The sequence below is a fragment of the Hyaena hyaena genome, unplaced genomic scaffold, assembly GCF_003009895.1.
Source record: "Hyaena hyaena isolate Hyena2069 unplaced genomic scaffold, ASM300989v1 scaffold_180, whole genome shotgun sequence".
In the NCBI taxonomy this organism is placed as follows: Eukaryota; Metazoa; Chordata; class Mammalia; order Carnivora; family Hyaenidae; genus Hyaena; species Hyaena hyaena.
The window spans coordinates 1,915,037-1,939,913 of record NW_024080811.1 but is presented as its reverse complement, the minus strand read 5'-3'; the positions used below and the strand labels follow the sequence as shown (position 1 = coordinate 1,939,913).

The window sequence follows — 24,877 nt, the reverse complement described above, 5'->3', positions numbered from 1 at the left end:
AGCCTCCCCCAACCATGCCAGGCCTCACACCGAAGGCCAGACGGATGCAAGGGGGAAGTGCTGAGCCATGGAGGGCTGCCCCAGGGCCACGAATGAGGCCCCCACTCTATCCCTGCCCTGCGCAGTGCACACCCTCCTCTCATAGCGCACTGCTCACACTCAGATGGTCATCCCCAGGAGGCTCAGCCCAAACTGGAAGGCAAGGTTCATGGGGCAAAGCTGCTTGTAAATCTCAGCTCCTGTCACTGTGGTGTGACGCGGGCCAGGACTGGAGCTAACGTATGTGGAGGACCCTGCACCGGGCTGAGCCTGTGCTTATTTGCTCTGACAACTTAGGCATCAGATGTAGAGGCTGCAGAAGGATCTGTGTGAGGTTTCTATCCCACTCCAGCCAGCAGGGAAGAGGAAGGGAAAGATGGTGAGCAAGAGGAGCTGCTGAGGCGGGAAGTAAGTGGCAGCAAAGTTGGAAAAGAGAGTAAAGAAACAGGAAGCCGCTGGAGGTTTGATAATAGCGACAACAGATGCCCTTCCTGCCAGGAACCCAGGGGGGCAGCTCCATAGGCACCCTGTGGAAGTTCCAGGCACAGAACCAAGTGATTCGCCTCTGGAACTTACAGGTGCACCCACCTGGGGCAGGCACCAGTCAGGTGGAAAGCCAAAGACCCTTTCCCTTCCTGGCCTTTCAGAGTGGAATCCGGGAAGCATCGGACACTGAGCACATGCTCTTTGCATAGAAAGAACACTGCAAAGAGGGGCCATGGCTCTTTCTGGGAATCAGTATCAAGAAAGTTAATTTTCTTCTCTATATCTTCTCATATTATCCTTTTATAAAATATATGTGTGCTCCTTTTTAATTACCAGAAAGTCATAAAAATAAATTTGGCTTTTTAGTTTGAGCCCTATTTCAGTCGGTTGGCATCCTTAAAAACCTTAAATGCAATTGTCTGATATTTTAGCTAGCTATCCTTCTTCCTGCTCTAACCCTTGCAGATTTAGAAGTATGCTTTGTTTTTAGAGTGTTAACAAAACTGCTGAATAAAAAACAAGTACCACCCTCTAGAGAGGAACACGCTGGACTCACAGTCATTCAGCCCCAAGGAGGTGCTCCCGTCAGGGCAGCCCCATCCCGCCCCTCTTATCCATGCAGTCAGGAAAACAGAGATTTGCTTTTGATAAAAGAAAGACATGCTAATTCGTGAACCCAGTAATCGTGTCCCAAGAAACAGATGAAGCACATCCAGCAATCCTTAGTAGAAGCTATGGTCTCATGTGTTGAAAGATCCCAACTTGTTCTTCTAAGCCTCCAAAATGGTCTACTTCTAAACCACTTCCTGTTTGCTCTGGGATAGAAACCTGTAATACTACTGATTTCCAGAATTCACCTTGTATGCGCTTGGGAAACCTAGGACAGCACTGCCAGTCTCTGGCCTCCTGGCATTTGTCCTTTTCTCCGGGTCAGACGCCACAAAAGAGGTTTCCCAAGCACTGTGGGTTCTGTGGGGCACTCCAGCATCAGACGCATAGCCTGGCAGCCAAGGGCTCTGTGCCTGCAGCTCTCCCCTCCTGGGTTCTGAATTCTCTCCAAACTGCGTGCCTTCTCTCCCTCCCCTAGTGACAGACCATGCTCCTGGATAGGATAGTACTGTGCAGAGAGATTATTCAATGGAGAGCCATTCCCTCTGATGGGAACTTGAACAGGCAGCTCATCAGGAAGTTTCCCCTCATGCTACTGCCCTGATCCCTATCACTCCCAGTCCAGCAGAAGTAAACCCACACACGCACACACATGCACAGCCAGGGGCCTATCAGTACCTCGTCTGAGAATGCAGGGACCCTCACAGGCAGACACCTACCAGCAGAAGCCACAGATGTCTCCTGTTTGATAAGTTTGAAATCAAAGCTCCTTCAACAGGGCTCTACACAGAGTGGGGTGGCTTTCAAAATATTTATTAATAACAATGACTAATGGGGAAAACAAGAGCCATCTGGTTTCTAGTTCTCTTTTTCTAAATTAGCTTTACAACTTTATTGGTTTGTTTTCTCATTTCTTAAGCCCTTACTCTATGCCCACAGATGACCTTGGGTGGGGGAGGGCTGAAGTAATGAACAAGACCCTTTTGGTTCTGGGAGGGAAGAGGATGGGTTATGAGAGTAACGGACAGACAGACAGGCTTCAGGCCCCAGACCCTGTAAGCACCAGCTACTACAATGGATTGCTCACAACTGAAGACTACAAGAAAGAACACAGACAAAAATTACCAGTGTGCAGCTCGGGTTCTTAAAAAGAAAGGGCTTAATAAACAATTATTAAACAATTCCAATATGGGGCGTCTGGATGGCTCAGTCAATTAAGCATCTGACTTCGGCTCAGGTCATGATCTTGTGGTTTGTGAGCTCAAGCCCCGCTTCAGGTGAGCCCCACCTCTTTCTCTCTCTCTCTCTTTCTGCCCCTCGCTCACTTATACCCCCCCCCTCCCAAAAAACAACTCCATTGTATCTGGTACAAATTGTTTTGGCATAATATACAGGATTCACCAAAGGGGATCCACACTCTTCAGGCTGACACCCATATACCACAAACCACAGCTCATACCACTCTGTACTGTGTCAGGAGCTGGGTAGGCTCTCTTGATGCAGGCTGCAAGGACCAACATGCAGGGGTGAAGTTCCCAGGGGGGAACTAAACACAGTCAGCCAGTACTGCTGGGACAGGGATGCAGGCGGGGTGATCCCAACTCTAGAGGCAATGTAACTTCCTGCCAGACTTGCTTCCATCAGCAGCTCAGACAGGGGCCAGGAGAGCACATCTCAGCCAGGAAGGCGCTGCAGGGCTCGATGGCGGGTAGCCTTTCAGTTCCCGCCAACCACAGGGACACGCTCACTAAGGCCCTGGCAGGGCTGGGGGTGAAGTGCCCCCAAGGCTCCATCATCACCCTTAAGCAGGAAGCTCTATGAAACTGAATTTTTTGGGTGTTTTGTCAGTTTTCTAGAAATTCAGAAAAAGTGGTGTAGAAATATTTTCATTTGGATTCTCTTAAAAATTTGACACTTATTAGAAAGAAGGGAGCTGGGGAAATCCCAGTAGTGATCTGCTTATAAACAGCTCCCAACTAACCAAACCCAAGTGATACAGCAGAGGAAGGGGAGGGCAGGGAGTCCAGGGCTCAGCAGTACGGGACTTACAGAGCAATGAACAATTTGTGCCATTTCTCTGTGAGACAGTCTCCTTCTCTGTAAAGTGGGGCTAATCATACGCGCCTTTTGGCGCTGTGGGGAAGGTGAAAGATGACCCTGGGGGGAGCCACTTTATCACCATAGGAGGATACAGAGCTGTTGGCATAAAGATCCCTACACTTTCGACGATTAGTACTGCATTCTCCTCACTGGTTATGTCTCCACGGACAGGACGCTTATGACACTGATCTATAAAGTAGTTATTTCCAGGGGCACCTGGGTGGCTCAGTCAGTGAAACATCCAACTCTTGGTTTCGGCTTAGGTCATGACCTCAGGGTTTTGTGGATTCGAGCCTGTGTCAGGCTGCATGCTGATAGTGCAGAGCTTGCTTGGGAATCTCTGTCTCCTCTCTCTCAAAATAAATAAATAAACTTTAAAAAATAAACCCAAAGTAGTTATTCCTTACTTGTTTTTCTTCACAATTTCTTCCCTGCCATCACTGGACCAAAGATCTGGCAAGAAGCAAGAGCACACACCCTCAACTCCCACCTGCCCCAGGGTGCTGAGGACCCACCTTGTTCACTCACAGCGGTGGGCCCGCCTTTCCTAAGAACTCTGAGTCCCAGGGCTGTCATCCCCTTGCTCACCTCTCCAGGAGCAACCTTCTCCCTCTTGGAAACAAATTACAACCAATTTTCCATTCTCCATGAGAATGGGGAGGATCCTGGTGTAGAAAACTCCTGAGCTACAGGTCTCCCAGCCATTATCGCAAACACCTTTTACAGCACTCACACATTTCCCTTCCTTGATCTGCTGTGGCCACTTCAGGGCCATGAAACTTTCAGGTGAAGCAGGAGGAAGGCATTTTAGATTCTAGGGGATCTGAGGCTCCAGACCTGGCCTCCCTGGGCCCTCCCGGCTCCTGGGCAAGATACAAGCTCTGTTGGGGCCTCAATTCCCCCCACCTAGATTAGAGGCGATTACTATTCCAGGTGGTATTTCAGGACCCCTCCAGTCCTAATTCCTCCAATTCTGGGAAATTTGTTTGCATTTCCCCATTTATGCTGACTTAGAGGAAGGTACTCAGGGCCACTAGGTTGAGCTGAGAAACACCAGAGCCCGATGAGGACCTGGGTGCTGTTCCAATGGTGATGCAGAGTGGGCTGCGTGCGCCGTGGGGGTGGGGAGCCTCGCCTGGCGCCAACGCGTCCTGGCATAGAGGAGGCATCTGACAGGCCAGTGCTCACTGGACTCGCGTCCCAGAGCAGTGCCTGTCCTATGCTGAGAGAGTAAAGGCTGTGGCAGGAGCAAGGTTCCACTCACATGGGGCGTGGAACATGGCGAGAACAGAGGAGTGTTCCTTCACAAACTGGTCAAAGTCTTCGTCGGTCAGGTGATAAACGGAGCCGCCCTCATCTGCCCAGGGAGTCTCGGGGACCTGGGGCTGTGGCGGCTGCGGACTGGAAGACCAAAAACAGGCAGAGCTCAGAGCAAGCCCGGGGCCTGAGCAGCCCTTACGAAATCCAGCCCCCAGGCGAAAGCCCCCACCGCCTGGCGTGGCCTGCTGCAGGGGCTCACCAGAAACCCCTCAGTGGAAAAGCAGGGGTGAGCGACCTGGCCCTGCCCGCCCTGCCGTCCCCTCAGAGCCCCAGAGGTGCTGAGCTGATGTCTTCTTATAAACGGTGCTTTCAGCTAGAGCTCTCTAGTCAGCTCAAGAAACCCCACTTCCTCCCAGGAATCTCAAGGTTCTATAGCATCTCAAGCTCTTCCAAATTTTCAGCAAACTGGCAAGAATAAATAGCAACAATAAAAAGTGACCTTTGGAAAAGCTCTTTGTTGTGCTTGGTAGCTCCCCACAGGCAAGGGCAGAGAGCGGGGAGAGGAAAGACTGGGGCGGTGGGGGTATGTGCAGTCATATGGAGGAAGGAAAGAGGCCGAGTGTCTGAGAAAGACCAAGTCTGGGCCGGGGAAAGGGCCAGGAAGAGGAGGTGTTCAATGACCAGTGTGGGAGGAAGGTCATGATGAGGAAGAGTACGGCCAAGGGAAGCAAGGTCGGGGGCACCCTAACCTTGATGGCGTCTACACTATGTCACTAATCCTTCCTAGAGACAACTGGATAACTGGAAGGAAGTTAGCCAGTTCTCTCGGAAGCAGAGAGCTGTGACAGGGAGCCAGGCTTGCAGGTCAGTCCAGATCCCTGTTCCCCACCTGCTGGCTGAAAACCCAGGGAAGCTGTCGAAGCCCCCAGGAGCCTGCTTCCACCTGAGATGACGGCATGCCAGTATCTGCGTCACCAGTTGTTCTGGGGACAGGCTCGCAGGGGCCCCCTACTGCTCCAGAGATGAGGACAAGACTGCTGGTGACACAGAGCTCTGGCTGCTTTGCTGCCACACGCACCTTTGCCAGAGCGCCCTAATTGCCCCTCTAAAAAAACCCTTTAGGATGACAAATGTGAAAAGACAACCATTGTTTCCTGCCTTTGAGAGACTACAGAAGGAAAAGAGTGTACAGTTCCAGCAGCCAGAGCTAGAAATGACGAGAGAGAATGTGGCCGACACAATGGAATCTGCCGAGCACGCCCTGCACTAGCAGAGCGGAACCTGCCCCTCCCGCCCCACAGAGGGCCTGGGTTTGATGTCATCTTCAGAAGCGCTCCCTCCTGGTGGCCTCAGCCACCCTGGACCCAAGCAATGGGAAACAGTAGTGAGAGGGCAAACCACTTCCAGCCCATGCACGGCAACGTCAGATGGGGCTGGGGATAAAATCGAGCTTTAGAATGAGTCACTAGCCAGACAGCGGTCCCAGACCGACACCAGGAGACCTAGGCTCCCATACTTGGGGGCTTCAAATACCACCAATTCCACTTCAGGGAATGTATCTTTCCAGTATACCTGCACACATGCAAAGCCATGTATGTGTGAGGTATTCACTGTAGAGTGATCTGTCATGGCAAAGACTAGAAACAACCTGTGTTGGTTGGTAGGAAATGGTTACATGAACTGCAGTCCATCCACACTATGGAGGTTCAGCATAATGAAGAACAAAAAAGCTCTTTATGCATGGACATGGATAGACCACGGGACATACTGAACAGGCCATAATGTACTAATTTTTACAAAAAAAAGGGAGAGATAAAAGAAATTAGTAGTCTGCATTTGCTTGTATCTGCTTAAAGAAACTAATCAAAGTTGTTGCCTCTAGGGGGCTGGGGGGGGAGCAGGAAGAAGGAAACACATGGAAGCAAGACTTATCAATGTAGGATTTTTAAGTATCTTTCTAAAGAATCATTTTTATTACGTAAATGGAATCTATTCAAAAATTAAAATAACTTTTAAATATCCTGTGACAGCACGGAATGGAGAAGCCGCGGCTTAGCTGCTGTACAAATGTACGAAAGTGCCTGAGAAACTTCTAGTTAAGCACAGAGAACACACTCTAAAACCACCAAAATAACAGTACAAGACTTAAAAAGAAGAAAGTAAGAACACACAGAAGGAAAAAGAACAGGAAAGAACACAATGGCGAAGACAGAAAAAGAGATGTGATTTTAGAAGCTAGGAAACCGACCTAGCAAAACAGAAGGCAGAGGCCTGAGGTGCTGGGTGTGGACAGGGGGCGGGGGCCAGACAACCACACCCATAGTGAAGGCTCTGATGGACCCAGAGGCATCAGCCCTGAAAGTAGGGCTGTGGTGGGGGCTGTAAACAAGGGCACACGGGAAGCCGGAGTGGCCAGGCCCTCAGACCCCGGTGCCCACGCTAGCAGCCAGGTGAACACCCCTCTCCCACCCGGTAGACAATAGCGGACTCTCTGGAGACATTGCCAGGGCTGGGCACAGTGGCAAGAGCACTCCCCGGACAGAGAAGGGCTGAGGAGAAGTCTGAGGCCAAAAACAATCACTAAATAATGCCCTTTACCGTCTGACACAATCACTAAATAATGCCCTTTACCGTCTGTCTCCCTGAAGACTGGGCTCCCACTTACCGCTGTACCTCCCACACCTACCACACACACGCCCAGGAGATGCTTTCTGAATAAATGATGGAATGAGAGCAGAAGAATGGCTGAAGGAACTGGAGTGTTAATCTGGAGAAGACGTGGGGGACACAGTAGCTATCCTCAAATGTTTCAGATTGCATCAGGAAGAGGAAATAACATTTATTGTCTATGGCTCTGAAGGGGAGAACCAGCAAGTGGAAGCTCCAAAGAAAGAACCTTCAGTCAATAGAAGTAGAAGCTTCTACCTTCAAGAGATGAGAGGGAGAGAGCCATACTGGGAGTCACAAGAGCTGGTTTGAGTCCTATTTCCTCCATTTACCAGGTCTGCGGCTTAGGCCACCAGCCTGACCTCAGACATCTACAAGATGGATAATTTGGAGACCTTTCCTTACTTCCTAGGTACACCTAGACAGATAATGCTCCAGAGTGAGACATTTTACAAATTTATAAAGTACTACCTGAATGTTCCTAGATATCATTCATAACTGAAATCACAGAAATCATTAAAACATGAGTGGGTGACCTCAACATGAGGCAAGGCCCAGTTTTCTAAGGTGTTTGAGTGGGACTGAGGTAGGTAACCATACCTGTTCTAGAGGTAATGCACACATTATAAGGGAAACTCTAGGGGCAGATTCACTGATGTTTCCATTCCCTTCCAATACTGCGACTCTGATTTCCTGTGCTCTCCAGACTGGGAAGTTCACACAGATCAGATCCCTATCTGAGGCAGGTGCCTATGCCACAGATGAGAAGGTGCAATAAGCATGAGAAGTCAATAAAACTTTGTGAATGCTTGCGGTTCACTGCTGGTTGGAATAAAAATACACAGGCAGAAACGGGTGGCTAAGTCAAAATGGACTGCCACATATATACCCTGTATGTGCCAAACCCACTCAGCAGCATGAAACCTACAGAGAGGAGAATGAGAAACATAGCCAGTGGGAGCCCAAGGGGGAATACCTGCCATGATCAACACACCTACCCCAGGGCCCTTGCACACTCAGACCCCAAGGTCTTCACCTGGTCTCACTCAGTGCCCAGTGGCCAGCCACTCCTTGGGGGCAGTGGGGAAAGGAGATATGGATTCCTCTCTCCTGGACTTCTGAAAGTCATCCAGAGAATTAGCAAGGCCAGATCCATTCTCATCCTTCTCTACTTGGCCACACATAAGCCCTGAGCAGCCAAGAGGGAGGCCCAGGGAAGAAGGGCAAGGAAGCAGGAAAGGTGAGAACACTGCTACCCACTAAGATGTGGGACAAAACCGGTAAAGACATAAAACACCTGGCATGGTGGGGGAAGAGGGGCACGCCTGGGTGACTCAATCAGTTACGCATCCGACTTCAGCTCAGATCATGATCTTGTAGTCTGTGAGGTTAAGCCCCACATGGGGCTCTGTGCTGACAGCTTAGAGCCTGAAGACTGCTTCCTATTCTGTGTCTCCCTCTCTCTCTCTGCCCCTTCTCTACTCACACTCTGTATCCCTCTCTCTTTCAAAAATAAATAAAACATTAAAAATTTTTTAAAAAATCACTCGGCACAGGGAAAAATCACACACAGAGCTGGGTACCTGTAGGGGGAAATCTGAGAAGAAATTCACAAAAACATCACCACAGTATCTGACAGTGGGGGAAGAAAGGACTTTTCCTTTTGCTTAAATATATTTTTAAGTTTTTCTGTAATAACCTATCTCACTTGGAGAGTGTTGAAATGAGGAAAGATTTTTAAAAAATTAAGGCAGCTGGCAGCACAGTGACATCGCTAGCTCGCGCTGGGGTATGAGAGGAGGCAGCTCACTGGGGGTCCTTCAGGACCTACTCTAGCTGTGCTGGTGGGGGTGAGCTGCAGCCATGCCTTTGGAGGAGCTGCCCCCACGAGTGCCCCTGACTCAGTGATCAGGAGTAGTTGGGCAACTGGGCAGGGCTGCTCAGGGAGACCCCGATGCTGCACCCCCCTACCCTGGAGTCACCCCACCAACCTTCTCAGCCTGGAGACCAGCGCTGAACCAGGAGCTGCCAACAAGATTTTCTTCCCACATTCTGACACAGGGTGAGGAGAGGGCGGAAGGAGGGGGTGGGAAGTGGGGAGGCGCTAGCCCAGGGCTGCCTCAGGGTCTCAGTCCAGAGCAGAGTGTGGTGGAGGAGGTGGGGTGGCAGCGGGCAGAGGGTGTGGGGTGGGGAACAGAGTGCCAGGCTCCAGTGGGGAGCTGATCACCTGTCTCAGAAACTCCACTGAGGTGCCCCCTTGTGCAGGGTTAGCAAGCCAGGTCTGAACACTTCTTAAAAGAAAACTAAACCTTATCCTTCCAAGAAGATAGGAGTGTATTTTGAAACCAGAAAAGGTTACAGAAGGGGAAAGGAAGCAGACAGATTTTGTGCTCTGGTGACAAAAGAGATGGCTATTTGTTGAAACCTTCTCCCAAAGCAGAGTGAGCTGTGTCTGGCTGGAGGAGAGGACATGCTTATTATCAAATGAGAAAGGATACCAGGGGGGTGAAGCCCCAGGTTAAGACAATGAATACACAAGATGGGGGGCGGGGGGGGGCACCTTCCCGCGCAGAGACTGGAAATGAGTGATAGATGGGGACAGACATGTGGGAATGCTTCCAAGAAACAAAAGATGCTATGCAAACACAGTGCTGCCGCTGTGTTTTATCTCCTGGGGACTGACACAACAGAAGACTGAGATTCAACCGTTAGAATCTGACAGTTTGTTGTTGTTTTGGGGGGGAAGGGTACAAAATTCACCCTCCTTTCCCATTCTGAAAATGCACATTTTCCACCTCCATATCTTTGGATAACTGATCTTTTAACCTTCTGCCCTCGGGGAATGGTGTCAATAAAGAAGGGGTAGGGGCTCCGGCCAGAACTCAGGGGAGCTGCCGCTGCCCAGGGGCAAACCTGGCCCTGCTCCCTGTCACCTGCAGGGGCCTGGACAAGCTCCTTATCGCTGTGCTCTGCTACCTTTTTCATTAAATAAGGCTAACGACAACGTCGTCCTTACAAGGCTGTTCTGAGGATTACATGAGAATCCACAGAGAGTCTTTAGAACAGGGTCAGTCACAAAGCAGAGTCCCCAGAAATGTTAGCTGATTATTATTCCAATAATTATGCACAAACTGCCATGCACCCGCAGTGACTAGTAAGCCCCAAACCGATGACAGGTAGAGCCAGAGCAAGCAGGGTTAAGTGTTCAGCTGGGGATGGCCTGAGGACGCTGCCAGAAGAGGTGGCCTCTCCCTTGCTCCTGTGATGGGAAGGGGTGGGAGGGGGGACAGACTCCTCCTTCAACACACCAGTCAAGGTCGTGCCAAAGCCACACGCCTAGCATGGTGAGGGTCCAGGTGAGGGGTACTCTGGGTCACAAGGATCTATCCCGTTACAAACAGGAATCACAAGGTGGCCATGAAGCAGCGTCTGTGGGGAGTGCACATGAATGGCAAACACTCTGCAAATCGAAGGTACGAGAGTATTTCCCAGGTGCTTCACAGCACCTAACACAGAATTATGTTTGAAATAAGTGTTCAGTTGACAATTCAATTTTCAGAGAGACCTGCAGTGGCTCTCTCAAAACTGACATCCGAGGCGAGAAACACCCTTGGCCGGCAGATAGTAAGGGGAAAACGCTGTTTGAAACACTGTCACCGTGGCCAGTCACACCAAATCCTCCCGGCTCCCATACCCTAACCCTGCAAAGACCCCATCCTCCCCCTAGAAGCAACCCAGAAACCACTGCACGGGCAGCACAATGGGCCCTTTGCCTTCCTGCTTCTCTTCTCCAGGTCCAGCCGCAGCCCTGTGACCAGGGACCGCCCTGGGGTATACCTGCGGCACCCTCCCTCCAGGCACACCTGAGGCAACCACCCCACTTACTTTTTCAGCCACTGCACAATGTCCTCTGCTGTGGACCCATAGTTGTCATACTGGAACAGAAACCGTCCTTTCCTGTGAAATGTGGACAGACAACATGGGCTCAGCCAGGGGTGCAAATGCCATCCCAGGGCGGGGGGCAGGGGAGGGGGAAGCGAGCGTCCGAAGAGAAGCAGACTTACTCGAAATAGCAGATGGTGGGGTAGCCTCGCACGTTATACTCCTCCTTGATGTTTTCAAATTCTGAGGGGTAGACGTTCATCCCAGCCAGCACCTAGGAGCAAAGGGAGAACAGGCCTATGGGTCCACTGCCCCACAGACGACAATCCTCGCCCCCTCCCACCCCGCCTTGTCCATGCACAGCCTATCCGTCTATCCCACCAGAAATAGATGAAGGGGACAGAGCCTCACAAACTGACGTGCAGCCCTGGGCAGTGGGGGGAGCACGGCAAGCTAACCCAGCCGGGAATGAGGGCTGAGAGCTCTGGAAGACGCAGGGTCCGGGCCAGGTGTTACCCTCTGTACAGGCATTCCTTTTACTTGCCTGCAGGGGTGCTATCCCAGAGTGAAACCAAAGTTCTGAGGGCTGAAGAAGGCACTTGGCTTTGCCACCAAGTTCAAGCAGGTCCTAGAGTGGGGCCGCTGCCATCCAAATATATTTTATGCCTCCTCCCTGCCCCTGTCAACTAAAGTTGCATTCCTCTCTTAAGTTACAACCACTGCTCAGCCTCCCCACAACGTCCTCATGGCCTGTCCTCAGTCTGTCCACCCAGGTTTTGTGTGCAGTGTTCTTGAACCTCCCAGCTTGCACGTGGCCAGGGAAGAGTGTGGCTCTTGTGACGGTCCATATGCTGGACTCTCCTCCCTCCAGACTCCCAGATCCCCCACCCCTCTCCTCCTGTTTGTAACCATCACCTACAGCCTGACTGCACCATCTCCGAAGTCTGAAAATGTTCTGACTTCAGGGGTTCCCATATCCAACACCCCTAACTGGGAAAGGAGAATTTTAGTAGCTGTGTGACTGACAACAGGGCTAAATACTAAGAACAACGCAGAGTCCTCTAAAACTCCTTCCCTGAAGCAGCAGTCTTTTCTAGGGCAGGATCAGGTGCCCGGAAAGAGGACTTTGAATCTGTTCCTACAAGAGAATGAAGATAGAGTGGCCAGATATAGGAAGGCTGTTCCACAAAGCAGGGCAGCATGGAGGAGAGGGGAAAGGAACTTCAAAAACCCAGGAGCAGTTATAGAAGCAGAGAGAAGAAACCCGGGAAGCTCATTTTGCTGAACAACATAGAAGGAAACATAGGAAGAGGAAAAGGATAACAGCTTCAGTGGACAACAAACTTGATTCAGAAGACTGCATCCACTGAGGAATCGTGGGACTCTGAGCAAGTCACTTACCTTCACTGAGGCTCCCTGTGTGGAAGACGTGGGGTGTTGAGAATATCATAGGGCTCTTAAGAGAACTGAACCAGCACAGAACTGATGTTCAGTAATCATCAAGTTCTTGATTTCCTACCAAATCCTCCTGGTGATGAAAGCCTCTGGCAGCACCATCCCCAAGAGGCATCTAAACAGGTCTTTCTGGGGCACCTGGGTGACTCAGTTGGTTGAGTGTCCAACTCTTGATTTCAGCTCAGGTCATGATCTCGTGGTTGTGGGATCAAGCCCTGAGTCGGGCTCTGCACTGAGCATGGGGCCTGCTTGGGATTCTCTCTCCCTCTCCCTCTGTGTGTACGTATAAGTGTGCTTGCACTCTCTCAATAAGTAAAAAACATTAAACATTAAATTGTTTTATGTACCTAGCACAATGCCTTAGACACACAATAAATGTTTACTAAATCACTGATTTCCACGCCCCCCCATCCCCCATCATTTGTGGGATGCTGCAAGGAATACAGGGAGAATTGGCCTGAAATAGAACTTACTAGAAGCCCTGGAACCCTCTAAAAGCCATTCTGTTCATTTCCCAGACTGATTCAGCAGTCTGTTCCAGTAATAATTGCCTACTTTAAAGTTCTTTTTTTTATTCTAATTGATCTCCCTAGTGTCAGTGCACATCCACCATGAGATTAATCTTCCACATCCTCCTCTTTCATTACATCACTTCCCTGCACAAAACCTTTCAATTCCACTAAATATGGGCTAGAATCTAACTCCACGCTCAAAGATCATACTGTCCCTATCTCATTTCTGAATTCTTCTTTCTTACAAAACCCTTAATTGTATACCTGCCAGAGTCTAGGTTTTTGATTCTCCCAGGAATTGAATAGCCTGAGACTTCTGCACAGGGAGGAAGTTGGACTGCTTGCTGTCTAAGGCACCTTGCAGATGGGTAATGTACCACAGTGGCCAGGAGCCCAGTCTCAGGCATCAGGATGCTGGGTTCAAGTCCTAACTCCCCACTTAGTAGACACATTTCTTTGAATAAGTCAGGTGCCTCTGTGCCTATTTCCTCATGAACAGCCACCTTTTGTGACTGCTGTGAAGACTGAATGAGATAGTATAGGTGAAGGATCTACAGCACTTCAGAATATGCTAGCTGTTTTCACCAATACTACGAAGCAGCTCTGAACTCTACCCAAATTTCCAGAGCACATGCTTCTCGTCCCTCTGCTTAGGATGCCCACTTCCCGTCTCTCAGTCACTACCAAAAGCTTATTCATCCTTGAAGGCAAATCAAATCCCACCTTCCCGGACAGCCTTTCCAAGCCACCTTTCCTTGTGATGAGCTTTCAACTCTCTGAGTTTCTGGAGCACTCTTGTACCACTTGGAGGCATTTATTAATGTGATAAATATTTTTTGAACAACGATGTATACTCTTTGGAGTCTGGAAAGCCAAATGAGGCAAAAGTGGCCTCAGCCTAAAAGTTAAGGCCACAATGCCTGACCCGGAGCCACACGTGCCAGTGCCGTCCAGTTAGTGGGACCCTCTCCGCCTCATGTTCAGCCCGTGTCCTGAAGGAACAATCCTGGATGCCTAGCAGAGCAGACAACACGTGTACTGGTGCTCGAGGGAGAGGAAGACTTCCACAGACATTCCAGAAAGAAAATGTGGAAGCAAGGCAAGACAAGATGCAACCCAAGACACAGGAATATGCTAGTTTAACTAGACTGTAGGACACAGAAGGGGGCAGGAAGAGAAGGCTGGACAGGTTCATGAGCTCACTCTGGAAAAGCTGTTAATGCCTAAGAAACCAGGACTTTAGTGAAGAGGTGATGGAGGGTTTTCCTGCTGCATTCGTTTCTTTTCTTTTCTCTTCTTTTCCTTTCCTTTCTCTCTTTAAATATAAACAAGTCAGGCTGTAAGGGGCAAGTCGTGGGTCAGGGAGAGAAGTAAGCAGTATTCGGCAACCACCCTGTGTGGGCTAACCAGGGCCTGACCCAGGATGGCAGGCAGGGAGAGGGCAGAGGGCATGAGGAAGAGACATGTGTGAGGACGCCCTAGGAAAAAGGCATGCTGTGAGAGGAGCCTGGGGTACTTGGGAAGAGTCATGAAAGAAAGCTGGCAGTTTGCTAGATGGAAAGGTACTGAATTTTATTTTAGACACTGCATTTGAGACACAGGGAGAAAACTCCAGACCAAGATGTCAAGCAGGGAATCTGATACATGGTACTGGAGCTCAAGGACTCAGGCCCCATGGAGCTACATTTTGTTGAGGCCCCATGGAGCTACATTTTGTTGAAACTATGGACGTAGATAAAATCACTGAGGAAGAGACAACAAGAAAAGCAGTGTCAAGCCGTTACTCTACTGTGCTAATAAGAAAAGAGGCTGAAAAGAAGAATCTTGGGAGCACCCTCATTTAGTGAATGGGAGGAACAGGAAGTACAGAGCAGTAGAGGGGGGTCAATCATGTGTGTCTATGAAGTGTCTGCAGCTCACAGGACTGTTTCCACATGCCAGGCACTTGCTCTTCACAGCAACCTAGTGAGGTGGGCAGGGTTTGCATTATCATCCCATTTTACAGACAGGGAAACAGAGACTCCGAGGCTATTTGCCCAAGATCTCCTTGCTGGTTAGTTAAGAGCCAGGTCCAGGGTCTGGTCTGCACAAGTCTGTCACCATGACCAGCCCATGTCATGGCGTTTACACCTAGATGGCCCATCATGGCCAAGATTAACAAAAGCCTCGGTGTGGACCTTGGTAACTAGCAAAGCTGGGAAGAGGAGGCAGATAGGGACAGGTTCGCTCTGATGGCTGCTCTGAAACAGGGAGCAGCAACGGCTGCTGACGAAGATGGCAATTAGCAAGAATAGATGGGACAGACACCAATGATTCACCAGACATCAATGACAGCAAAGAGAGGCAGAACTGAGTTTGGAAAATGGCAAAGGCTGAGCACCCCTGATCTGGCCTGGCTCCCATCTTAACATCATCAATTTGGACACCTCCCAAGAAATCTGTAGAGAAGGGAGGTTTCTGACCCTTGCCACAGACATGGACAAGCCAAAAAGGGCTCGCGGATGACAGAGACGACAAGGAGACTGGAGGTGCCAGTCCGGCTGGGTCTCAGCAGTGGTGAGGAGGTAGGCTTCTGATTTCTGGGGACTCGAAGCACATCTCTGCCCTGCGTGGGAGGACGGAAAAGAAGCACGCTTCTGGTGTCCTCCTCTCCGGGGAGCTGCGGCTGTACCAGGAGCCGTGGCCTCCAGAGGCCTCCCACAGCAGCTGGTGCCCATGTGGCCGGACCTTTCCCTATTTATGGAGCTGGGAAAGGGTGAGAACTTTCAAAAGGTGTTTTCCTAAGAAAGACAAAACGTACCCCACGCATGTTCCTTCCCCAGTGCAGAAGGAAATGAATGCATTCACACAACACAGATGCCTTAGGCCAAAGGAACTAATACCCAGGCAAAGCTGGGCTTGACCAGCCAAGCTCTCCAGGTACCCAGACAATCCCACTGAGTTTTCTGTAACGTTGTCTAGGGAACTGGGACAGTCATTTTGTACATGTCTTCACTTGGGTGCAGGCAGGAAAAGCAGGCACTGTTGTTGTTGTTTCCTTTTTTGGAAGTAAGTAACCCTTAAAACAAATAATCTTCAAGGATAATCTTGAGAAAGAGCCTAGTATGAGCCCAGGGCAAAGGGCAAGCCCTCAACTCACAAGCATCCTTCTCGCTTTATTTCTGTCCTTTCATAACTAATGCTCTGAATTCCTTTAAAAAGAGGAACATTTTTAATGTAAATACAGAGCCTAAATTAGACATGCTTGGGAGTGATAAGCCACATGTTCATTCATTCACTTATCAGTATGTATGGGGTACCACAAGCGTGGCCCTGTGCTCTGTGGTGAAGAAATAGATGTGAACCAAACAGTGCCCCAGCGCCCAGGAAGCTCACACTACAGTGAGAAAATCATACTATAATAAGTATCAATTAGTGAAGAAAATGATCTGGAATGAAAGCAAAGATGGCAGACCTGGCCATGCACAGCAAGGACAAACTATGGGAGCATGGAAGGGACTGGAACACTGATGCACCATTGGCTGAGAATCTTCCAGAAGGTGCACAAGACCAGCACCAAGGCCTCCTCTGCTTTGGTGGAGCTGGCCAGGTATTTGTGATCTGACTGGGGCTGGAGCTATTTAACTTCCAATGCACCGCAGAGTTAGGAAGTTGAGTTGGGAGTTTTCTAAGGGTATGCGAGTATGGGTAGGGAGAACACTGGGTAATTAAGTCTTTTCTCCAGGCAAAATAATCATGATATATGCTATCTATTGAGGCCCCAAAGTGCAAAGTGAAACTTCCCCCGAGTGATGTATGTGTGCCCCAAGGCCAAACATCTCCAGGCGAGTTGCTAAAAATTCATTAGTGAGAAACAAGCAGGACCTTGGTACTGCCCCAGAATGAGGTCAAAAGAGAAAGCACTGGTTCTTTGCAACCCAGTCTTGTAGCCAGCTAGGCTAGCAGGGCTGTCACCATGCCCAGGTGCTGCCATGGAAACTTTTTAAATTGACTGAATTAATCACCAACTTCATTTGATCTGTAAAGATCATGATTAAGTTTTTTTTTTCATTTTTATTTTTTTTAACATTTACTTATTTCTGAGAGACTGAGAGAGACAGAGCACGAGCAGAGGAGGGGCAGAGAGAAAGAGGGAGACACAAAATCCAAAGCAAGCTCCAGGCTCTGAGCTGTCAGCACAGAGCCCAATGCAGGGCTCGAACTCACAAACTGTGTGATCGTGACCTGAGCCGAAGTCGGACGCTTAACCAACTGAGCCACCAAGGCGCCCCTCATGATTCAGTTTTAAGACCTCAGAACTCCCTTAGTGGGACTTTGACCAGCCCCGAATGGTGACAGCCCTCCTCCCCACCACCTTTCATAAAGAGTGTATGGATTTTTCCATGCTCCCTAGAGGAGCCAACAGCTATTTTTCTGTCACCAGCAACAAAAACAAAACAAAAAACCCTCAATATCTGTGTGGCTCAGGGTACATGCAAAACTGGATAGACACACAGCACAGAAGAGACGAGGCTGGCAGGTGGAGGCTGCACAGAGATGACCTGGACCATCAGTGTGTGGCCCTGAGTCCCGTCTTCCCTGCCCTTGCTGCACAATCCTGGTTGTTGTTCTTTCCTGAGGCCCATTTCCTCAGGGGCTCCTTTTCCCCCTCCTGTCCCTGAGAGATGGGCATCCCCGAGACAACCCTGCCTCCTGTCTGCTTCCTGCCCCGACACACTGCACACTCTCCTTCAGAGAGTACCTGCGAGCTCAGTCTCCTGCGCCCCACCTGGACTGCCTCTTTCTGCTGTCGTTTCCATGGCTCCTCTGGCCCCAGAGGAACCAGATCCATGGCAAACCTGGCAGGAAACTGCCTTGTAAATCTGCTTGTGCTCTGGGCCCACCACCAGTCACCAGGCCCCTTTTGCTGCCACCGGGTTGCCCAGCACCAGGAGCTTAGGCCCAATCTGGAGACTGGCCCTGATGGTCTGTTCACAGACCCTGGCCGCCCAGCAAGACCACCTTTGCTTCTCACTTGTTTCCTGGCTATTTCATCACTGGCCTCACTTGGACAAGCACTGAACTCTCCTGGTCCCAGCAACTGTCTGGAGTTCTTACCATCCACCAAGAACAGGTGTGAATCACATGCCCAGGGCTCAGGTCAGTAGTGGGAGGGTGACTCCTCGAGATTTTCAGAGCTGCCCTCTCCCCGCACCCTGGGCCCCTTCCTCCCACTGCCTCTCCAGGTGAGAGGGAGAAGTCTGGGACCCAGCCAGCCCTGCCAGGCCCGGGGGCCTCACTCACAATGTGGCCTCGCAGCTGGGTCGCGGCCTTCTGGAAATGTGGCATTATCCTCTTGCACACGCTGCACCCTGGTCACAGATAGGAGAGGAACAAACTTGGTTAGAGTGGGTGCCCGGCCCTTGCGCCCTGGCTTCCCTCCCCTCAGGCTAACATTTACCAGCAAACATTTACCCAGCCTGCAGAGGGCAGAACTGCCGCTGGCCCTGGGGACACGCTGGCCCTGGGGACACGGAAGGAACAGGAGGCCCCGCCCTCCAAAGAGCGTACAATCTTGATGGCGTAGATCAGGACACAGCCCAGCAGTCCCTCGATAAACGTGGGGCTGACTAAGCAAATGTGACATAGCTGGAGAAGGGCAAAAGCGTGGGCAAAAGCGTGGAATAGTTGAGGGCTGATAATGAGTTCAACAGGAATTCAGGGAACCCAAATAGGTGACAGGGAAGCACAGTCAGGAACTACAAATGAACTTGAATCAGATGCCATTAGGAAGAAAAATGTACAACCACAGGAACAATGAGTTTTGGGATTTCAAAGCCCCTTTTCTTACATCAACAAGAATAAGTGGGCAGTGAGTGGAGACGGGTTGAGTGTGAAATACTGGCTCTGGCCTCGCGGGAGGAGCACACCAGGCCAGGGTCGGCACATCTGAGTGCCTGTCCTCTCTGGAGGCGCTGCATGGCCCTGGACGGGTCACCTCTTCTCTCTGGGCGAGAGCTCCTTCTGGCAAATGTGGAGTGTTGGAGCAGATCACCTCAGGCCCCCTCCAGCTCTGACATCAAGGATTCTGTGATGTCTCTGGCTCAACCCTCTGTGGGATTCTGTGGTCACTCTTCTCCTGGGAGGATGAAGGCCCCCCAAGCCTTGGGGGACACAGGGCTGACACAGCCAGGCCCCAAACACCCACTATTACTTCAGAGTGACCTTGATTTAAAACCTCTGCTCCCCCACCCTGCCCCTGCATCAATCAGAGCAGGCCACATTTCGGCAGTGACCCCACAGGACATGTGCACCAGTTTCTTCAGACACAAGGAATTCGGACATGTCAGGTTGTTATTCTTTCTGACAGCCACTCTGCTGCAAAAAGGCTTTGAGATGCACCTGAAGACTGTAGACACCAAAGCTGACTGGACTTCCGTGTCAGGCTGGATCTCATCCCAATGTGACGGGGGGCAGGGCCACGCAGCAGCAGGCGGACAAGTGCTAACCCATGTCTAGCTAACACCCTGGCAGACTGTGGGCAGAGTAATACAGATCGGAGGGGTGCTCTCATCCACGGGGCAGATACACACGCTGGAGAACCGTGAGCAGGACCAGGGTTCCACTGGTACCTCCCCAGCTCCATGGTCCCTCTGTGACATTCCTGCCCAGCAGACAGAGGGACACACACTGTATACACGCCGGCCTGGGCTTGGGTCTGTGCCATTAGTTCAGGCTCAGCCTCAGGGAGACTCGGGACAGTGAGGGCGGTTGCATGGTCAGCCCACGGCATCTGCCCGCAGAAGACAAGACGTACCTCTCTCCGGCAGCTGCCACATGCAGCCCCATCCCCACAGGTGTCATGAAGAAAAGAACAGGACATTTGTTGGGGGACACTTCCTACTGTGGGGCACTTGCAGAGGAGGTAAACAGGTACAACAAGGCCAACCTGGCCAGGCCCCCATGCTCCACGGTGGATGCCACACAGTAGGGACAACAGGGTGGGGGGTGGTGCACACAGCAGACAAGACTCTCAGCTCTGGGAAGTATGAGACCCAGGTCTCCCTTTGACTGGCTGCTGCCTGTGTTAAGCCTGAGCAAGTGGTGTGAGCCTCAGTTTTCCCATCTGTGGACTGGACACAGTGTCTGCCCTGCTGAGGGGCAGAGCCAACACTTGGGAGGACAGAACCGGACACTCAGCAGGGGAGGCACCATCAGTATAAGACCTGAGTGTCTGCTCCTACTAGGTCTGCGGGGGCAGGGATGGGGGGAACGATACTCCACAGGCAACAGAGGATGTCACTCCCAGGAAGGAAAATAAGTGGGGAGGGGGAGTACACTTGGAGTTCATCCACTCTTTACTCAGTGGCTTGATGAGATGGGGCATGGAGTCTGACACCCACTGGGCCATAGTCATCAGTCAGGGGCTTAATTTATGAACTGTCCCCACAAAGGTAATGTCTCTCTTTCAGCTGTGCCTGTCTGCAGCCTGCAGCAACATTACCCTCATGTCCCCCCAGACCCCCATGGGTAGAGCCCAGCAGCTCTGGGAGAAGAAGTTAGTGAGGTGAAGAGGTGATGGAAGAGTAATAGGAAGCTACAGGCCAAACCAGTTTCCAATTTAACTTGACCAAAAATAGAGCTGGTACTGTGATCCCTATCTGAATCCATCTTTCAACGGATTCACCTGGGAGGCACAGGAAGAGAGAAGACTAATTGTTACTCTCAAACCCCTAAAGTTACAGCAGTCACCCTTTCATTTTCTCATTAATTCTGTCAACATTTACTGAATAAACAATAGGTCCTAGGGACCCAGATTCCTTGTCACAAGTAAAGCCTCCCACTGCCTTTGGGTTCATTCACCCCAAACATGATCAAAGGATCAGAGTCCTAAAAGACTTGCCAATTATGGAACTGGTGTGTTTCCAGGAATAAGCTGAATTATGAGGCCATGAAGGCTTGAGTGGACTAGTATATAATAAAAGCACAAGTTTGTTTCAATAAAAAAACAACAAGAGTCCTGGGGTTACCTGGGACCCAGGAGGCCATCCAATCTGACCCCTCCACAAATTTAAACTTAATATCTCTGAGTTTTCTCCCTCCCTTCTCGACTATTAATTGCTCTGTGACATCAACAACAGACCTAACTTCTATCCCAGCTCTCCATTATATAAAGGTAATAACTATGCTTGCCTCTCTGCCTGCTATGATGAGGAGGAAGGACACCCTCCCAGACAGCCTGGGAAAGGGGTAGGAGGAGAAGGCACACACATTCTAGTGCAAACTGCTAGGGAACCACTCTTTGTAAGTGATGGACTAGTGTCATTATAATGAAACCCACACGGCTATACCATGATCCTGCCTTGTGTCATGAACTATATACAGACATATACTTGGTTTTCATCTCATCTAACCAATACTCTGAATCCTGAAGGGTTCTGAGATGAACCAACGGGGGCCCCCTCCTCAAGGGGCTGGGTAGGCAGGACAATTCCTGAAGCAACTCACAGCTGAGCAGTTAATAAGAGCCCTCCAAGGAGAAACAAAAAGGGTGAAACCAACTAGTGAACATTAATGAAGATAATGACCCAAGGTTAAAGTGCATTCTGACCAAAGTGACTATTCTGAGCAAAGCCTAATCTAACAAGAAGTAGGACACCAGGGCCTCCTTTCTATAGGCAGGCACACCCCCAAGGCCAGCGAGGTGTCTGAGAGGAGGCTGGGTTAGGGGGACACCCAGCAATCAACAGGGGCTGGGGAGAGGCTATTGTCATGGTGAACAAACTACAGGCCTACCTAAGTCAGGCAGAACCACCAGAACCTCATAAAAGGGCAGCTATCCAAGAAGGTATGATCATTCAGGTGGAAATGGGAGGGGGCTTTGTTCAAAGAACTTCTCAAGAAGGGGGATTCAAGCCAGGCTTAAAAGAGTAAACAGAAATGAAATGAGAAGTTACAACTCATATCACAGAAATATAAAGGATCATAAAAGATTAGTATGGACAATTAGTCACCAAAAAGTTGGATAATTTAGAAGAAATATGCAAATTCCTAGAAACATACAATCTTCTAGGACTAAATCAGTAAGAAACAGAAAACCTGAACAGACCAATTACTAGCAAGGAGATTGAATCAGTCATCAAAAACCTGCCAACAAACAAAAGTCCAGGACCAGATGGCTTCACTGATGAATTCTTCCAAACATTCAAAGATTCAATATATATTCTCCTCTAACTCTTTCAAAACATTGAAAAGGAGGGGAATACTTCCAATACATCTTATAAGGCCAGGTACCCTGATACCAAAACCAGACAAGAATACCACAAAAAGAGAGAATTATAAGTCAACATCCTTGATGAACATAGCTACAAATATCCTCAACAAAATATTAACAAACCAAATTCAACAAGACATTGAAAGGATCATTAACACAATCAAGTGAGGGATGCAAGGATAGTTCAATACCTGCACATCAATCAACATTAGACACCACGTCAGCAAAATGAAGGATAAAAATCCTAAGTTCATCTCAATAGATGCGGAATAAAAACTCAATAAAATTCAACCTCTATTTATGATAAAAACTCTCAACAAAGTGGGTAGAGAGAGGGCATATCTCAACATAATAAAGGTCATATATGACAAACCCACACCTAACATCATAGTCAACAGGAAAAAGCTAAAAGCTTTTTTCTTCTAAGATCAGGAATAAGACAAGGATGTCCACTTCTGCCACTTTTATTCAACACAGTATTCCTAGCCACATCAATTAAGAGAGAAAAAGAAATGAAAAGCATGCAAATAAGAAAGGAAGAAGTAAAACAATTACTATTTGGAGATGACATGATACTATATATAGAAAACCTTAACAATTCCACCAAAAAACTGTTAGAACTAATAAATGAATTCAGTAAAATCACAGGATACAAAATGAATATACAGAAACCTGTGGCATTTCTACACACTAATAACAAACTAGCAGAAAGAACAATAAAGAAAACAATCCCATTAACATTACATCAGAAAGAATAATATATCTAGGAATAAATTTAACCAAGGAGGTGAAAGATTTGTATACTGAAAACTATAAGACACTGATAAGAGAAACTGAAGATAACACAACTGAAAAAATATTCCATACTCATGAATTAGAAGAATTAAAATTATTAAAATGTCCATACTACTCAAAGCAAACTACAGATTCAAAGCAATCCTTATCAAAACTCCAATGGCATATTTCACAGAATTAAAACAAATAATTCTCTAATTTGTATGTACCACAAAAGATCCCAAAGAGTCAAAGCAATCATGAGAAAGAACAAAGCTGGAAGTATCATGCTCCTTGATTTCAAACTATACTGCAAAGCTATAATAATCAAAACAATATAGTGCTGGCAAAAAAAAAAAAAAAAAAAAAAAAAAAAAAAAAAAAAAAAAAAAAAAAAAAAAAAAAAAAAAAAAAAAAAAAAAAAAAAAAACCAGACACCCAGATTAATGGAAAAGAACTGAGAGCTCAGAATTAAACATATACATAGCTAATCAATTTATAACAAAGAAGTCAAGAACATACAACAGAGAAAGAACAGGCCCTTCAATAAACAGTACTGAGAAAACTGGTCAGCCACATGCAAAAGAATGAAACTAGACCACTATCTTACCCCATATGCAAAAATTAACTCAAAATAGGTCAGAGACTTGAATATAAGACCTGAAACCATAAAATTCTTAGAAGAAAATGTAGGCAATAAGCTCCTTAACATCAGTCTTAGCTATGTTTTTGTGGCTCAGACTCCAAAGGCAAGAAAAACCAAAGCAAAAATAGACAAATGGGACTACTTCAAACTAAAAAGCTTCTGCGCAGTGAAAGAAGCTATCATCAAAATGAAAAAGCAACCAACTGAATGGGAGAAGATATGTGCGGATCATATATCTGATAAGAGGTTAATATCTAAAATACATAAAGAATACATACAGCTCAACAACAAACCAAACAACCCGATTAAAAAATGAGTAGAGAATCTGAATAGACATTTCTTCAAAGAAGACCTACAGATACCAACAGACACATGAAAAGATGCTCAACATTACTCATTATCAGGGAAATGCAAATCAAAACCACACTGATATATCATGCCACACCTGTCAGAATGGCTTTTATCAAAAAGAAATAACAAGTATTGGCAAGGATGTGGAGAAAAAGGAACCTTGTGCACTGTTGGTAGGAAGGTAAATTGGTACAGCCACTGTGAAACACAGTATGGGGATTCCTCAAAAAATTAAGAATAGAACTACCATATGACCCAGCTGTTTGACTACTGGGTATTCATCTGAAGAATATAAGAACATTAATTTGAAAAGATATATGCACTCCTATGTTTATTGCAGGATTATTTACAATAGCCAATATATGGAAACAACCTATATGTCCATCAATAGATAAATGGATAAAGAGCTGTGATGTACACACACACACACACACACACACACACACACACACACACACACACACACACCAGAATACTACTCAGCCATAAAAAAGCATGAACTCTTGCCACCTGCAACAACATGGATGGACCCTGAGGGGAATTATGCGAAGTGAAATAAGTCAGAAGGAGAAAGGACAAAAACCATATCATTTTACTTCCATGTGGAATCTAAAAACTAAAACAAAACAAAACAAAAAGAAACTCATAGATACAGAGAACAGGTCAGTGGTTACCACAGGGGAACAGGACCTGGGGTGTGTGAAGGAGGGCCACTGCAGGGTGATGGATGATAGCCGCTGATACTCCTCCAAGCCAGGGACAGGCCAGGGCACATGCACATCCCACCACGCAGAGCCCCTCTCTCTCCAGTCTTTGGTTTTCTGAAGGGCATAGGTAGATCAC

At 48.5% G+C, this 24,877-nt stretch overlaps 1 protein-coding gene across 1 annotated transcript in view; it reads right to left on the bottom strand.

Annotated features, from left to right (window-relative positions):
• PDIA5 (protein disulfide isomerase family A member 5) overlaps window positions 1-24,877 on the bottom strand; it is a 95,104-nt gene that overhangs the window by 25,093 nt on the left and 45,134 nt on the right. Inside the window, exons 8-11 of the mRNA XM_039240599.1 lie at window positions 18,294-18,361; window positions 11,226-11,317; window positions 11,047-11,118; window positions 4,499-4,635 (exon numbers count right to left, since the gene is read on the bottom strand). Coding sequence (XP_039096530.1) covers window positions 4,499-4,635; window positions 11,047-11,118; window positions 11,226-11,317; window positions 18,294-18,361 — 369 coding nt within the window. The remainder of the gene's footprint in view (window positions 1-4,498; window positions 4,636-11,046; window positions 11,119-11,225; window positions 11,318-18,293; window positions 18,362-24,877) is intronic.